The 18,175-nt window shown below is 42.1% G+C and overlaps 1 protein-coding gene and 1 pseudogene across 1 annotated transcript; both read left to right on the forward strand.

Annotated features, from left to right (window-relative positions):
- The first annotated feature begins 3,039 nt into the window (after positions 1-3,039).
- C6H2orf80 (chromosome 6 C2orf80 homolog) lies at positions 3,040-11,132 on the forward strand. Its single transcript, XM_010122761.1, has 8 exons — positions 3,040-3,080; positions 3,908-3,989; positions 4,483-4,565; positions 4,713-4,800; positions 5,232-5,309; positions 9,532-9,619; positions 10,203-10,321; positions 11,034-11,132. The coding sequence occupies exons 1-8, from the start codon at positions 3,040-3,042 to the stop codon at positions 11,130-11,132; spliced, it is 678 nt and encodes a 225-aa protein (XP_010121063.1).
- A 3,100-nt stretch (positions 11,133-14,232) lies between these two features.
- On the forward strand, positions 14,233-16,582 carry LOC104481521 (gamma-crystallin D pseudogene; annotated as a pseudogene).
- Positions 16,583-18,175: the final 1,593 nt, after the last annotated feature.

The following is an 18,175-nucleotide window of genomic DNA, read 5'->3' on the forward strand; positions in this document are numbered from 1 at the left end:
AATACTGCTAGGAGGCCATTCCCAAACTCCAGCCCTCCCTCAGTGGCTGCCCATCTGGCCTTCCACTGCTATGGCAAAGACACAGTAGGTGACAAGACCATGTCCACCACCTTTACCTCTTGCCCCTAAAGCTTGGGCTTTGGAAGGAGAGCAGTGAAATGAAATAAAGAAGAGAAAGCACAGCACAAATTCTGATTTACTGTTACAGAGGGGATGAAAAATCAAATATCCAGACAGTGCTGCTGTCTATTCCACATGTACCAGACAGTGCTGGCTCCATTCGTACCCTGGCTATCTTGACAGTTTCAAGGAGTTTATAACCAAGATAAGTAGCAATAGACACGTTGTTGTAGGAAATGCTTAGTTGTGAAATAGTTGTGTCTTGTTAAGCACTCTACCCGAGCGCACTAATCAGGAGTTTGAAGCAAGTGAGAGGTCAACTAGTGAACACAGTGAGGAAAAATTTTCACTTTGTCCCTCCAGAGGATCCTCGGAGACCACCGACTCAAAAGACTAAGCATGCGCAGCAGGGCAGAGAGTATGGAAATAAGTTACAGAAAATTGTATGAATATGTATAGTTATATCCTATACATATCTAATAACACCTTGAATAGTGAGGAGGAGATTTAGAAGAAAAAAAACTAATCAGAATAAAATTATTAAATAATAGAAATCAAGCAGGTTTATAATAAAATAGTAATTTCAATATAGCCTAGGAGGAACCCTGCATAACAATGTAATTCTTGTGTGAAAATATAAACTACTAACCTTGAGAGAAAGAACAGCAGAGTCACAGATTTCATGTTACGAGGTGCTTTCAGAATGCGCCAGCAGGTGCTGAGATAAGTCAGCTGGGTACATCCTGAGGGAGTACAGACACACTAGCTGAAACCAAGATAAGGGGTCTTAAGGAATTTAGAAGCAGAGCGATGAGCTAAGACAAGACTGATAAAGCAGAATAACAAAGGACCTCAGGAACCAACAAAGACAAGTCAGCAAGAAATCGCCTTGGCAGCAAGAATAAAGACCAAGGTTTGAGTTCACGCAGCGGACACAGTGATGAAGAGAAGGAAACGACCACCGGATGCAGTAAACGACCGCCAAAGGGACTGCGACTCCTGAGAACAGACACGAGATGGCAGCAAAGACCGGAGAATAACCTGCCTCATGTGGGTAGAAAGTTACTGTAATACTTTCTCGAAAAACTAATGAATATGTAACCAAGTCCTCGATAATTCTCTGAATGTGTATATCTGTGATGCATAAATATCGTATCTGTTGCTTAACTCGGGATGCACGTTTGGAGGAGAAATCCCCCGTGCATACAGTGCTGCAATAAAGAATGCCTGCTTCTTAACACTACATTGGTATTGCAGAGTTTCGATTCCCGAAATACCAAGTAGACTTTTTCCTGGAAAACTTCTGTGTCTCATGATAATGCATTTGCTTTTATTTTTTCTTAGACCATCACAAAGAGAGGCAACTATGATCATGTCTCATAAAACCATTCCTATTTTTTACTAGGTAATTGGTTAATAACGTGAGAAGTACCTTCCCAAGGAGGGAGATGGCTCATTCCATTCAGAACTACAGCATGCAAACCTTCCTAATCTAAAAAAATGCAATAGCCTCTCACTGACTTGTTAGTCAGCATGATGCATTGGCCACCATCAGCAATCGTGTGTGAGATGTGCCCTGCACGCATTGGAAGGACAACAGCAGGATTTAGTAAGTTGTGTGGGGATTTCTTGGCTGTTAGAATTTGTCTTAATCCTGTAAGCAAAAACATAACATTCATGAAAGAACAAGTATCAGGATCCTTGCTATATGCCATAAACACTGCAAATGGATCCTCAGATGGGCTCTGGGAGCTATGGGGTCTAGTTTTTCACAGTTCCATACAGTGGAATGATGGACAGTGGAAGCTGATATCCTCTTTTACAAGCAACTGGATCCATCAGAAAACCCAGTGAGCAGTCTCTGCTTCTCTTGTTAGCAAGTCTTCTGTGTTTCTAACTAGCCACTCAAGCAGTGAAAGTCAATGCCTAGAAGTGTAAAAGGATCATTTATCTTGAAACTGATAACCTAACCTGAAGGTGCAGGTTACCCTCTTCTCTGTGTTGTTTGGTGGTTTGTTTTTTTTTTTTTCTTTTAATTTGTCTCAGCTCAGCAGCATTGTTTCTAAGCAACAGAAGAAAGCTGCAGTCCTTTGTGAAGCCATAGCCTCATTTTCCTGGCACACAAACTGAGTGGCAGAGGCAAGAAAGAAACAGCAACATCAAGAGGGAATTCCTCCTCATAGATACCTGAAGTCAGAGAGGCTCCAAACCCAGAACCTGAGAACTGTTCCAAGACTTGACACAGGTAGCGCGTGATTTCTTGTGTACATTTGTGAGAGAGAGAATAGGGGGACAGTAACACAGAGAGCTTACTAGGTATGTCATTACTTTGTGTATTGTGGAGCAGAGAAGTGAAGCATGTTCTCTGATTTTGCAATAAATTGGCAGGACAGGTGCTGGCTGCTCTCTTTGTTGTGTCCAGTCAGGCCAGCTGGTACCTCATCTCTTCCAGCCTATCCTCTTCCCAGTCCATCTATTCTTTGTACCACATAGATCTGATTAATACACACACAGTGGGGAGAGCAAGTCATGTGCTCAGAAACTCAAAAGTAGCAGCCAGTCAATAGATTGCATTATATGAGAGAATATACATCACTGTGATGAAGAAATCTGCAAACTGATGCTCAAGGTTGATGCTCATCTTAAATGGGCTCATTTTGCCCATTTCCCATTACCAAACTTCTTATCCTCACTTTCAGTATTGTGTGTGTTGTCTTCTCTTTATTGACTAGATTTTTCTCAGCTTCTATTGCAGTCCTACCTGGGAAATGGTTTTGGACAGATTTTTGCAGGGAGTGTCCAAGTGTCTCATGCTCTTTATCTGTGATTCAGATTTGCTCACTGACAGAGATACTTGGTAGGATGCACTTTTCTCTCTTCTAGATCCCATGAAGTTTATGTTACAGTGACAGCTAGAGTATGGAAAGAAAACGCCTGAAGAAAGAGATTGAAAAACTCCTGTAAGTAGCTACTGCCCACAGCTGCCTTCATTGCATTTGAGATGGACTTGTTCTCATTGCGAACCAACATATGAACTAGCTGGATGGCAACTGTGAAACCACTTGCTGTAAAGTATGAACAGACTTCCTTTGAGATACACTTCATCTTCTTACATGCAGTCTGCGGTGTGAGACCTGACAGTATAGATGTCACAGCCCAGAACTTGCTCTGTGTCAGTGGGAGTGACCAGGGAGGTGCAGAGTTCCTCCCTTGCCCTACAGCCAGTGCAACTGCTGTCTGTAAGGGGTCTCCTAGTTCATGCAGCAGTGTCTCATGCTCTTTGATGCAGAAATGCCCAGCAGACAATCTCTAGAGGATATAAGCAGTGTCCCCTCTATTCCATACAAGTCTTGTGCCCATCTTCCTTAGGACTGCTTGCATGGATCAGTAGTACTCAGTTTGAGGAAAGACTGCAGAATCAGGCCTTCTCTGAATGTAAGAACAAGCATCTGTGAAGAATCCCTTTCAGTCTCTTGGCTGTACAGTGAAATCCTGTGTGAGTTCCCAGACTTTAAATACTTGATTCATATTTGTACTTCTTCCTATATTTTGGAGCCTTTGGGGAAGGCAGCAGTTTGAGGGAAACTAATATTAGCAGTGATACAGAAAACTAACAGCTTTCCTACTTAAGAGGTGTCTGTGAGAAATCCCACAGCAGATTCCCAGCCCTGAATCATAGGAAATTTAGCCTCAGCTCTTGCACTAGCTTTACAGTCATCTGTTACGTTTCTTACGCACTGGATTGCTTAGAACCAGTTGTAATTTGAAGTTGCTTTCTTGCTTTAAGGGGAGATTATGTTGGCATCAGACTACGAGAAAATGAATTTGATCCAAGAAGACAAAGGCAGCCCACCTTTCTAGATGACATGGTAATCACCACGCTTCTTATGTCTTATCCTCTTTAACTGTGGAGCTACTGAGAGCTCTGAAGGATGGCTGTTTGGTACAGCTAAATAACCTCTTCCTACAGTGATCAATAAAAGCCCATTACTGAAACGAGTATCTAAAGAGATTGGCTGTAAATAGCATCCAGGTGTAATGTATCCAAGATAATTCAAGTTTTTTGCTGATTTTTCAGCAAGACAAAACTCATCCACAGGGGACATTTGATAAAGTTGAGGTCAATTAGCCAAAGGGAATTCTTCACAAAATAAAGCTGTCTGGATAAAGAAACATCTTTCAGCTAAGCTGAGAAGGTCTTCCTGGGTGTGTTTAAAAACCTCAAACCTCAGCAGGTGTCTTACAACTAGTGTAGTTGAGACAATACTGGGCTCCAGTTCACATTTCCTTGCATTTCTCTGATCTTTCTGTTGTTCCTCCATGAAGCAATTACAGTAAAACAAAACACTTCTGTCTCTCCAGGTCCATTACAACTTAGCCTTCAGTGTTGCTTTGCTGTGGCTAAGTGACTTGGATACTCAGACTGCACTGACAAGAGAGAAAATGTGAGTATTGCAAAGCTAAAGCCTTGCTGTTGCAGTGGGTTACACCAGTGTGAAAGTGGAGTAAAAGCAGAAGTAAATCAAGCCCAGGACTACTTTCTGCATTTATAATGCCAGACTAATAATCTTCTTGTTCAAAACACCATACAGGAATTTTGGAGTTCACAACCGATACATGTATCCCAACCGAATTGAGAGAGAAGCTATGATATTATCTTCATATGCTGGAATATTAATGGTAAGAGGGCAAGAAAGACAGAAATATCTTTTGCTCTATAACATCTCTTTAGAAACACTCCCTGTACCCTGGATATCTTTGTTCATTGAACACACAGTGTACAGGCAGTGCAAATATTAGAAATCTGTCTCATTTTTATCAGGTAGCCATTAAGTTTTGCTCAGCCTTAGAAAACAAAATAGGCAGTTTCAGTAGGTGGCCCTATGCGTGTGTATGGGTTACTTATCTTGTCTCACCCAAGTGCAAAATGGTGAGCAAGTTCCAGGACTAGATCTCAATAGATTTGTACTAGCAGCATGAAATAACACTAGAAATTCACATGAAAGCTGTTTCAGAGATCAAAGGAAGGGGATATGAGCTGTATTTCATACATTCACTTTAAAGAACATTGCTTCTGAGAGGTAAACCTCTGTCTTTACCTGTCTTCACAGAACAGCATTCCTATTGAAGAGATCTTTGAGATTTACAACACAAGGTCCTCAGCAACACACTGGCAGAGTTCTGCAAATGTGAGTGATTTGTTAGTTTTTCAGCATCTCTAATAGTGGTCTCAGTGAAGACCTGTCTTACCTGTAGTGGCTTGGTCCAGCATGTAGTGCATTGGGGTGGCATTCTGGGAATATGATCCACATGTGGATTATTTCTCGTATTGCTCAGAGTAAACATTGTTCAAGTATTCCCTTCTCACATCTGCCATTACACCTTTGAGCCTTGTAGGTGGCCTTTACGCATTATAATGAGGTGTAAAGCCTCCATGTGCAATTGTAGTTATCCATGGGGTACTTCATCCCTGCTGCTAGTCTTGAAGGTGTGTGTCTATCAAAGCTGCAGTGTGCAGCACATTTCTTAATTGCTTGCAGATCATATTGCATGGGGTCTGTTACTATAGCTACTATTTATTCCAACTCTCCAATACTGATAAAGGAAGGGACTTCGTTCTATGGGAAGCAGTCACTACTGTTAGACCAGCAGTGGGTGGGGCTATGTGGATGACATCTGGCAACATCCCACAATAAAAACTCTTGTGTATCTCCTTGTTGCAGCAGAATATAAGCATTCAGGTGGCATTCAAGACTACAGGCTAGGTACGACACTCTGAATTTTATCTGAAGACTAGCACTTTCCTTTGGGATTGCCATCTGGCTGCCAAAGATGTACTTTGTCTGTGCCCAGTCTTCTTCCCCAGTCCACTCAGATTTCAAATGAGAAATCATTAGGGGACAATACCTAACCTTTGCTAGCTCCTGGCCTCTGGTGCTGCCTTGCATTGCTTAGCCTCATCAAGGAGCCAAAGTTGGTTTGCTAGGGAAGGAGATATGAGGACACAGGTAGGGAGACATGTGGGGTGGTTATTAAGAGAAACATGCTCTTGGAAGGAGGCATCTCCTCCATGCCATGGCCTGCAGGGACAAAAGCACAGACGAAAATGAGAAGTACAGAGAAATGCCTGACAAGCCATTCGTACATGAACCCAGCCTCCTCCCATCACCTCACAGAACTGGAGGAATTGGAACAGACTGAATGTAACCATGGAAAAACAAAGGAAGCTGATACCAGGAAAGCAAGGAAAGGTGCTTATTACATTTGACTCTAGAATTTTACCTCTTCCCTTATTATACAGCCACTAGGATCAGAAGCCTCTAGTAGCATAAAGGCTACTTCTAAAATCCCTGCTCCATCTTTTTAGTTTAAAAAGTCACTCATTGCATGCTAGAATATTTGAATAATGTGCTCCTGGGTTTAGAGGTTTATGAAGACTTTTTTATTGGTGTGCCTCTTCCTGGCTTAAATGCCTGGCTGACCACAGACTTCATGGTTCCTTTCTAGCCTGCACTCTGGTGTGAGATTTTGCACTAGCACTTTGCTTGGGTTGGCAGAGAAAGCACAGATATAGAAAAGCTCTTTGTCTTCAGTAGCTGAATTTCAGGGAGATGGTTTTGTTCTTCAAAGGACAGAAACAGCTTGCTTGGCTCTATTGTGCTGTTCCTCTGTTGGACCTTGGCTGAAAGATATCCCCAGGCTACCTGAAAAATAAACTATGTATTTGGTCCATGCAAAACTGTATACAGCAGACAAATGTAACTGAGCAACCAGATGGACACTCACACACACAAAAAAAGCCTTCAGTGGAGAAAAAAGGAGATACTTACTTCAGCTTTACTGATCAGATCTCATCTTGGTCCTGCAGAGATTTCACTGGTTAAAACTTTTCAATCCTATCCTGTCCTGACACTAATACCTACAGTTGGTCCCATTCTTAAAGTGGTATCCCATTCCCAAACTAACTTAAAAGGCTTTCAGCATTGCTAATATCATACAACTTGCAGAATCTACCCCAAACTTTTTGCCCTTTAGGTCTGATAGAGTCCACCAACAAAGAAGTACCAGTTCAGTGGTACCAGTGAATCCTAGCTTTGTCCATAGCTATGGTAAGCCCCTTCTCTCACCAGCCTATTACCTAGACTGGTGTGCTATGAGCAATAAAGTGGAAGGAATCTTCCACTACATAATGGCATAATGCATATCTGTGCCTTTAAAAAAAAAAAAAGTTACATTTTAAACTGAAGTCATTTGCCCCTTTTGCTTTTGCTCCATTAGTAATAGCAAACTAGCTCCAGCCTTCTCTCTTTGAACACTGCAAAAAGCTGAAATATTCACCTCCTCTTGTACCTTACAATGTGCCACAGAGAGGCAAAAAAAGGGCAGTCCAACTACTCACAACCACACCAAGATATAACTCAGCTCCTGGGCCTTTGGCATAGTGTTTTACAGAGAAGCATTTCCACCAGTGTGCTGTCATTGCCACCAATGTGGAGTGTGGAAGGAGGCTATGCAGGTCCAAGGAGATATATTATGCTTCACAAGTGCCTTGCCTGTGTTCAGAGCAAGTTTCTAGCAGCATATCTTTAGCTATGTAAGTGTAATTGCCCTTTAAAAAATAGAGGAGGCATTATAATCTTTAATTCATTACTCAAGTCACAAGAAAGCCCCTCTATGGCCCAGCTATTTAACAAAAAGCATATGTAGTTTTTATTTTCAGTAACATAGACTTTGTTGATATTTCCCAAGCAACTATTGAAAGTTGCTGTGGAATTGTGATCAGACTATAATAAATGATTCACATGTAATTCAGAGTGTTTCTGGTGCACTTTTTTTTTTCCTCTGTCATGCTTAGCTGTAATATTAATGACAGACTGCCACCCGGTGTCCAGAAAGGGCTGGAGTTACACTTCAGCTCAGTTATATGCATCTGAACAACCTTGGCCATAACCTTAGTTGAATTTTCCCATCTCAGAAACTAGAAATGCCACTAGATGCCATGCATGGGCATTTCACAACATGTTAGTTCAAAGGAGGGCTCTTCCCCTTTGCTCCTGGGATAAGTGGGTGCATCAGCTCTCCCTCCTTTTGCTGTGAACATTACGTTGTGTATTTTTACCATCATACTTCTTATGGAAAGGAATCCTTTTCTCTAGGAATTTCCAAACCAGGATATTTTTAGAAATCTCCATTTTGAGTGCACACGATACACTGCAGAGGAGTGATATTTTCTTGGAAGCTTTCCAGCTATTCATGCTGTTTCCCATGGTGGTTTTGTTTTGGTTTGGTTTTTTGAGGAGGTAGTGTTTTTCTAGCTTTGATTTATATTCCAATGTTACACAAGCAGAGGCAAAGAAAGAACAGAAACAGTATTTCTGTTCATCTCATGTTACTGTGCACTTGCCTAGATCCTGTCCCCAGTGGTCTCAGGGATACTTCCTTGATGGTCATGAGGTAGCAAAGTTAGAAAATTTTCTGAAGAGGCAGATAAGCCATTGTTATTAGGATCTCCAGTTTCTATTTCAGCCAACAACACTGCTTAATTTTAATCATGGGCTTAAGATCATCCCCACTGTAAGAGAAAGGAATGGAAATGCTTTGCTGAATTTGGAAACTAAGGGTAATTTATTTTGCAAAGCCATAATTAGTTTAAGAGGTTAAGTCTACTGTTTTCATTAACAGTAACTCTTGGAGCACAGCTTATGCCTCCTTAAGGGTCCTAGAATCAAAGAGCTGGAATCCAGCCCTTCTCAAAATTCAATTTCTGTGAATCTCAGGTTTGGTTATCTTCCCTCCCCCCCCCCCCCCCCCCCAGTTTCCCAAAGTAAAATGGTGGACATTCCTGTTATATCCTGTTATCACTTTTGAAGCCTTGGTTTATATCTTGATAATCAAGCACTACCTTTACCAAGACACATAGGTATTTAGGGAGCCTAAGTCATATTCTAGTGGGATTTAGGATCCAGAAGATTTCTGATTCATGAGAAGGGACATCTCAGGCTGAGATGGATGTCATGGTTGCTATCCCAACTGCCTGCTGCTTCTCAGAGTTTCCTACCACATTGTCCAGACATCTCAGGAGCTGCCATGTGAACAGCTGAGCAGCCACAGGTTGCCCAGAAGATGTTATGGCAGACCACAGTCTCCAGGCTGTACCAGTACATACAGGGCTATAAAATGCAGCAGTTCAGCTACTGGACAACTGAAATGTCTGGGCAGCAGGCATGGGCACTTCAAGAAGCTGGGTAGGCCAAGCAGCCAGGATACAAATTGCCAGCAAAGCTGTGCTTATTTATCCATCAGGACCTCTGAAGAAGTTCTTACTTCTCACTGACCAGAAAAGAGTATGCTCATTTGGCTTGGCACATAGTTTCTGCAGACATACTAATCTATAAATTGTTGTCCTTCCAGGACCATTGGATTCAACTCTTCAGGCTCTCCCTGCATCCATTTGCCATGCTGACTGCCCCTGAGGCTGCAGAGTATGCCTGGAAGCAAAGTAAGCACATTTCACCCCAACTCCAAGGCCAGGGCAGGGGGACAGGAGGCAGCAGCACCTGACCCAGCAGAGCCACCAAGTCATAGCCTGCTGTGCTCCAACAGCTGCACATGGAAAGGATAGTGTAAACCTTGATCTGTGCCTATTCTCTTGCAGGGGGGCAGGTACACGTGTTTTCTCATTGTAGCCTGGCAATAGTGTCTGTGTCAGGCTCCTGAAGTTAATGGCAATTGCAAAAGGAGAATTTTCCTCAAGTTGAGGTAAACAATAAGCTTACGCATTTCTAGTAGAATCAGCCTTCATGTCTGACAATCACTTGTTTATTCTTAAGCTTGGATTAATACTAGGACTTCTGCAAATGTCTCTAATGCTACTGGCCAGTGAAAGAGCTACCCTCACTTCCCTGCTTCTTCTCCAAGTGCAGCAAAAAATGAGAGTAACTTCAGGAACATTAGAGAATTTGAAGCTGTGACCCCTTACCTCCAGCCATGTACTGCAACTGATCCTATGCAGTAGGTCTGTAAACCAGCCTGGTGGCAGTCTGTAAGCCCAAGATGATGTGAAGCTCTTTCTCCCTCCCAAGGCATCAAGTACCAGAGAGCAGCAGCATATCAAAAGACCAACCCTTGTTCAGCAAGGAGAGATAAGAAGGACAGCAAGCAACTGGACTCACTGACCAGAGGAAAGCAACATGTTGACAAAGTAGGTCTGAAGAATTCACACAAGCCAGTAAAACTGTTTTTGCAACATTACCACTGAATGTCGTATCTAGAGCAGCACCTTAGACCACCCAGGGGCCACAAGGCCTTTCTTGTCTGCCCTTCTTAGCACTCTTTAGCATGAGATGTTTCATAGTAGCACTAGTTTATAATATAGTGTCCATTTTAAATTGGACTTCTGGCAACTGTATCATACCTTGGCAGGAGGTGTCACTCATGAGCTGGAAAGTCAACTCCAGCAATGTTCAACATACACATGGAAGGCAGTCTTCTGGCTAATATCTGGCTAAAACACATTTGCTGCTGTCACTTTTAGGTTAAAAAAAAAAAAAAAAACAGTTGAAGACTATTTTTGAAAAATGAACAAAAACCTGACTGTATAAAGAACCCAGTAATGTCAGATTAGCCTAGCATTTACATGAATTAGGCTCTGCCTTTCTATTTGTCCATTATTTGCTAAAGCCTATTGTTTGCTGCAGCTCCACTGAGCAGGAGAGCTAAAAAAATTCATTCTAGCAGCAGCAGGGCTGGATTTGTCTAAGTAGAGTAAATAGGCTCCCCCCCAGCCTTGAGTTCAATGTGCATCACATGTCACACAGCAGGAGGGAAGCTGATCTGCCACGCAGTCCCCATCTCTCTTGATGGATTCAGCCTGGCATGCTGTGCTTGCACTTATTAACATTTGTATCCTGCAGGGAGCTACAGAAGCAAAACAAGGAATCTCTCCAGAGGAGCCTGGAACAGATTCAAACAGCAAGGAATGCAAAGGAAGCAAAGACATAACAAAGACCTAGACTTCATGTACCTCACTTAGCTATAGGTGAGCTAACTGATGTCTTCTACCTTAGCTTTTGGTAATACGTTTGCAACTTGTGTTTTGGTTTTGTTTTGGTTTTTGTTTTTAAATCTTAGCAGTTGTTCCTTCCTTCCCACCCCTCATATCTTGTACCCAAGACTCTGACATTCCCTCCTCTTCCCTCAGCCACCTCTCTCCTGCTTCCTTGACAGTGTGTTGGGAGCTTACATTTTCCCAGTGCATCCCTACTGTTTCTCAACCCACCATACTACTTTTATAGAGCCAAACAGAGGACGCAGCACTTCAGAAGCAGAGAGCACACACTTCCCTGTCCACAGTGCTGTGCAGCACCCACACATGATCCAGACTGGGACAGGAATGATCTTCTTTGCATGTCACATGACAGTTGTGCCTCTCAGGATGATCCCATTTTCTTCAGCTCTCCTCTTTAACCATCTTGCTTTCTTATTTCCTTAAAGGACTCAGCTAAGGAAATGCATTTAACACTTACTGCAGGGTAGAGAGACTCCATCAGAGCTCTTTATATATAAAAAATTATAGAAATGAAGATTCTCTGCTACTTCCAGCTAGGAGATAGACATCCATCCAAAATATGGTCACATATTGTACAGCTGCATTAACCCATGCCTTAGAGATGGTCCTGTACTCTAATGCAAAATATCTGCTGAAGTTCAAAACAATAAACTCTTGTGAAGCAAAACTATTTTTCTTCCGCCTGCTGATTCTCAGTCACTGAACATATTTATGGAGATACCAAAAGACAGCACTATACAAGAAAGCCTGGGAATGGTTAAATTTAATCAGGGATTCAAAGCATCTCAGAGTTGGGGTTGTCCAGCCTGGAGAAGAGAAGGCTTGAGGGAGACCTTAGAGCAGCCTTCCGATACCTAAAGGGGGCTTATAGGAAAGATGGGAAGAAACTCTTCAGCAGGACATGTTGCAATAGGATGAGTGATAATAGTTTTAAAATAGAAGGAGGTAGATTCAGATTAGATATTAGGAAAAAGATTTTTACAATGAGAATGGTAGAACACTGGCACAGGTTGTCCAGAGAGGTGGTGGATGCCCCATCCCTGGAAACATTTGAGGCCAGGTTGGACAGGACTCTGAGCAACCTGATCTGTTGGGGATGTCCCTGCTCCTTGTAGGGGGGTTGGACCAGATGACCTTTAAAGGGCCATTCCAACCCAAACCATTCTATGATTTTAAGTCCTCATGGACTAAAAAGTTGCTTTCAACTCACTAGGTTCATAGCTTTTTTTTTTTTTCCTTTTTTTAACATAGCTTATCACAAATTTCCCATTTAAGTTAGTCTAAAATAAAATGTAGTTGCTGTAAACACCCGTCCTTTCAACTCTGAGCTGTCCACAGTTAGCTGACCTAACCACAGCTTGGTGCATTCAGAAATTATAGATGAACTGGTGAGTCTTTGTGCTGATATTGATAGGCTTTCTGGCTGAACCATGCATACCCCCACTTTCCTTTCAAGCCATGTGAGACAAAATTCAAGGCCTAAGGGAGGAAGAAGATAAGGCTAGAAGGGACTTAAGATCAACAGCAACACCACCCTCCCTTACACAGGAGCTCTTTAGCCATGAATTTCTTCAGCATCAGCTGTTTTGGCCTGGTTAGTTCACTTTGCAGGAAGTGGGATTGCTGGAATGCACTCTCCAATCCCATTTAGCAGTTCCTACCTCTCCTCCATTGGCCTGTGTTCACTGCTGGGACAGGCCTGCCCTGTCACATTCAGTACAGGCTCATTCCTGGAGCTCAAAGCATCCATCAGCTCCTAAAGAGAGGCTTCTGTTCTTGCAAACAAATTCAGTAGAGCAGTAGGCAGCAGCCAGTGCCAGGACCTAAGAAAATTTCATTCCAACTCAAACAGCATCAAGTCTGACCCCTTAAAAGTCAAAACAGAGATAAAACATACTTTGAAATTAGGTCATTACAAGAGGGGAGGAGGGGATATTTCTGCTGAGCACATGAGTGGGAGAACAATGGCGAGGGAGTGGTTAAGATTAAACAGCTAGAGAGAAAGATTAACATCTCATGACTGATTTTTGTTCACTGACCTGCAATAAAATAATCAGTAAGACAAATTAGCAAATAGGTGGTTACCCATGTTATTCCAGTGCTGCTTTTGTACTCTAATAAGAGTACTGCCATGGTCTTCACTTTTCATTGGCTAATACTTCCTGGTTGTTATAGATTAGGTTGATGGAGTTAAAAGGAGTAAGCAACAGAAATATTGCTATGCTAATAAGCATAAAAACAATGTTTCATTTTCAGAGTGCCAGTACCTGCCCCTTCGCTACTACCTTGCCTGTTGGCTGTCTGGTTGTCTGCACACAAATATCGAGCCCAGTAGATCAGGTGGTTTCTCAGACATTTGCCATTCACATCTACACTGGAAGTCATAAAATCATATATAGTTTGGGTTGAAAGAAACCTTGAAATGTCATCTGGTCCAACCCCCCTGCAAAGAGCAGGGACATCTCCAACCAGATCAGATTGCTCAGAGCCCCGTCCAACCTGGCCTCAAATGTTTCCAGGGATGGGCATCAAGCACTTCTCTGAGCAACCTGTGCCAGTGTTTCACTCCACCTCAGTGTAAAAAATTTTTTCATTATATCAAGTCTGCATCTACCTCCCTCTATTTTAAAACCATTACCTCAATCCTATCGCAACAGGCCCTGCTGAAGAGTTTCTCCCTGTCTTTCCTATAAGCCCCCTTTAGGTATCGGAAGGCTGCTCTAAGGCGTCCCCAGAGCCTTCTCTTCTCCAGACTGAACAGCCCCAACTCTCTCACAGCCTGTCCTCATAGGAGGGGTCATTTTCAGACAGCCAAAAATCAGGGATCTGAAAGGTGCTTGTAGATGAGTACACAATGGAATTTGTGAATGATAGCCTTCTGCCACCCTGACTGAAATTTCCTTCTTTCCTGAGCTATATTGCCTTCTGAACGAAAAAAAGGCTTTGCTGTGACCAGACCAATTAGTCAGGACAACTTCAAACTCTTTTCTGGGCTACACAAAAAGCAATGGACATAGTTCAGAGCTCAGATTAGATGCAGAGATATGAATTTGTTCTACAGGACCCAGAAGAGACCTCTGATCATACGTGCACACTTAGCACCAGTAGTCACCTGCATACAGTTTGTGCCTACCACTCCACTGCAATACTATCCACAGTGGGAAAGGTAAGAGACCATTCTGGGTCTGTTCTTTCTAAGTACCTAAAATCACAGTGCTGAGACCTTGTGCAGCAAGTGAGGAACTGAATCATTCATTTTCCCTTTGGCAATTTGAGAGCTGCCCATCGTACCCTAGCGACTGACTCCACTAGCAGAAATTGTGGTGGCAACTTGGTGCTGCAACTCACAACCCAGTTTGTGACACTGAAATCAGTAAGGGTTTCAGCTAGCACCCTTAGCTGTGAACAGCACAGCAGCTGAGGCACAGACATACTTCCTGCAGGACCAGAGGTGCTTACTTCTTAAAGTACCCCACACAAGCCTGTGAGTCAGAGACTTTAGACCGAAGCTAGAGTTACTAGAGCACTGCCCATGCAAGCAAGCCCCAGTTTCCCCCTCATTTCTGCTACAGTAATCCTGAATTCAGACACATCACTACTGATTCTCTAGCTATTCCTGAAAATTCTCACTCATTTTGATGAAGAGCTTTTTCCTAGTCAAATGTCAGGCAGAAACATCTAGCATCCATTTTAGAATGGCAAAATACCCGTTTTGTGTGAGAAATTGTTTTATCTGTAGAACAAAAATATAACCAATCTGTTCTGAAAAGAATTTATTTTGTCAGGATGAGAATGGTAAGTGCAAGCCCCAGTATACCAGTACTCTGCTTTGATACAGACACTGGGATGGACCTTGAGTCTTTGCAAATGTTTATATTGCAGATTTTTTTTTTATGAAGACAAGAGCTTCTGGGGACACTGCTATGAATGTAGCAGTAATCATCATCTCCTGCAGTCCTATGTAAAACAATGCAATTCTGTTCAGGTGGAAAAAGGCAGCTGGATGATTTACAAAAACCCAAATTACTCAGGACATCAGTACTTTTTTAAAAAGGGGAGACTATCCTGACTTCCAGAAGTGGTTCAGTCCCTGTGACTCTACCAGGTCTCGTCATGTAATCCTACAAGTAAGTTGTGCTTGGCAGTTTATCACAGTTTAAGAATACAGTTGTATATTCTCTTCAAGTAACTAAAGAGACAGGCAAAGCTCAGTAAGGCAGCCTGAAGTTTCACTAGAGATGAAGGAAATAATCTGTTTAATATCAGTGCTATTTCCAGGGCCTGTTCATAACTTCGAGATGCTAAAAGAAAGCTGAGTAACTATTTCTAGGTAGAGAATGTTTTCACATTGGCCAGGGAAGGGCTAGCAGGGCCAGCTATATAAAGTTCTGCTGTGGGCTGATGTATGCAACTTGTTCATGACCATACTATGTTATGAGTCAATGACACAAGAACATGTTAAATCTGATTTGCAATGGGTATGGCTTTACTAACATAAAAGATGTATTGGTTAAATTCAGGCAAAGAATTAATACTTGCTCAAGTACTTCTCTGGTTAGCAAGATATACTATACAGTATAAGCCATAGTAGCAGGAACACTCCACATGCCCATGCTTCAAATAGCTCAGCACTTTGCCACATGAAAACTGCCTGTGCACCAGTGTATAATGGGAGCATATGGAGTAACATGGTAAATGTCTTTCAGTAGCATAATTCTGAAAAGGCCACATTATTCATGGCTGGTCACAACTAAGCAACACAGATCATCTCAAAGTCACATAAATACATTTTCTCCTATTGTCACAGTATAGAGTGCTTATAAATCCCATTACTTCAAATCATAAAGCATCCTCCGTTTACTTCCTACTACACATGTGATCATACCCATTTGCTGGCACTCCTGAGCTCCTCCATCTTGGTAAGAATTAAACCCCCTCTATTAGCTTCAAAAGAGTGAATCTCTTTGCAATCCCATCTCCAGAACAGAATAACATTTCTCAGAAATGCACAGAGTAGCTGGGAAAGTGGCCTTTTCCTGTATGTCTGTCTTGCTCAGTAATATTAGAATCAGTTAAATTTCTCTCTTTCCTACATTTTTGCTGTGTTTGCCACTGCAGAATTCTGTTTCCCACAAGATTCAGCTCTATGAAAAAGAGGAGCTCCAAGGCCAGATGTTGGAGCTTACTGATGGCTGCCCATCAGTCCCAGGCTACATCTGTTTCCCTGGTATCTGCTCCATCAATGTTTTAGGTGGCTCTTGAATCTTGTATGAAATGCCCAACTTCAGGGGCTGATAGTACTTACTGAAACCCAGGGAATACAGAAGATTCCTTGACTGAGGTGCAGCAAATGCCAAAATTGTCTCTTTGCAGAAGCTGGCTAACTTGCACTGAGTTATTGCTCCCACACTAAATAAACAGTGAATGCATTCCAAAATCCTTGTTGAAATGAATGTTCCTTCAGTACTACAAACAAATTAGAGCTGTGCAGTCTGGAGGGAAATCTGATTCCTCTCACATTTTAGGGGGAGAGGGGGAATACTTTAAAAATATTCACAATTATACAGCCATTCCACAGTACATTATAATTTAAATAACTGTCGAAGGTCCAACTGCATATTACCACCCCCGGTGAGTGTAGAGCTCCTCAGTCACTACTTCACTGGATATAGCTATTAATGGGAAGGTCTGATTCTTTCATCTAAGTTTTCCCCAGTTTCCCAACTTTTGATCTAGGAATAGATTCCAGCTCTTTACTTACCAGGGTTAACAATATGCAGTTGGAGGTTTAACAGTTATTTAAATTATCATGTACTGTGGAACAGGAAAGTAAGTCCCATTAATAGTTATATCCAGTGAAGTACTGAGTGAGGAGGAAAAGGACAGAAAGATGCAGCACTCAGAACAAGCTGGACGATGTACTGGCATCAAATTTCTCTTGCAAACAAGCTACTTTGTGCTACCACTAGTCCAGCAAAGCTTTCCAGTCTTATTCCAGATGATTCCTCCAGAAAGAACTTTTCCAGATCCTTAAATCACACTGCCTTTATACAGTGTGTTTTAACGAACCTGTACTTCATGAACTAGATGTTTAGCTGGTGTCAATCACCCTGCCTCTACTAACTTCAGAGTTGCACTGATCTGCTGCAGCAGGAGATTGAGCAAAATCCTTCAATTGCCCAGCTATTCTGCATGCAAAAGGAATGAAATCAGTATACCAGTGTGGATTAGAAACAGGACAACATCTTGTTGTGCTGGAAAAAGTCTATTGCAGCATTAATTATCATTCAAGTAATTATGTATATACCTACTAATCATCACTGAGTCCTGTGCCAGCAGGTGCTCTGCACAACAATGAATGAGAGCCATAAAAAAAAATATAATAAGATTTAAGGGATCTCACATCTTAATAAACCTCTTCTCATTTAGGTAGTGGAGTCTAGATATTTTTTCCAGGCATAGTTGGGCAAATACACTACTGCTTTTCAGCAAGGTACGGGAGACTTTTGGAAAGAGAAAGCAGTACAGAGCTCAAAACTACTAGGACACTCCACAACCTTATCTAGTACACATTTAAAATCAAATAATTTAATCAGAGCTTTAAATGGTAGGCTTTGATTTTGTTTTGCCTAGTAAACATTCTGATAATGGAGTCCTTGAATAAAACCAGGCAACTTCTACAGCAGTCAGGTAGACTGCTTAAAACTCACATCTCTACTTGCTAATGTCAGAGATCTCATTTAGCCATTATTTCATGCTCACATGAATAGCTTGTTACTGATCCTCACCAGCCTTTCCCTGACAACACTGGAGAAGAAAATAAAACTATTGTTTGCCCTTCTTGTCCTCTCTTTTGTACATGGGACACTCTCTATGCCCTCCTGCCTGTCCTTGACTGCACAAAGTAGGCTGGCTGTTCAGCTGCTGCAAATGTCTAGTGTACATAAGAACACCAAGTCTCAGCCAGAGAGAAATGGAGCATGAACA

This window comes from Chlamydotis macqueenii, chromosome 6 (genome assembly GCF_036417535.1).
Source record: "Chlamydotis macqueenii isolate bChlMac1 chromosome 6, bChlMac1.mat, whole genome shotgun sequence".
Lineage (NCBI taxonomy): Eukaryota > Metazoa > Chordata > Aves > Otidiformes > Otididae > Chlamydotis > Chlamydotis macqueenii.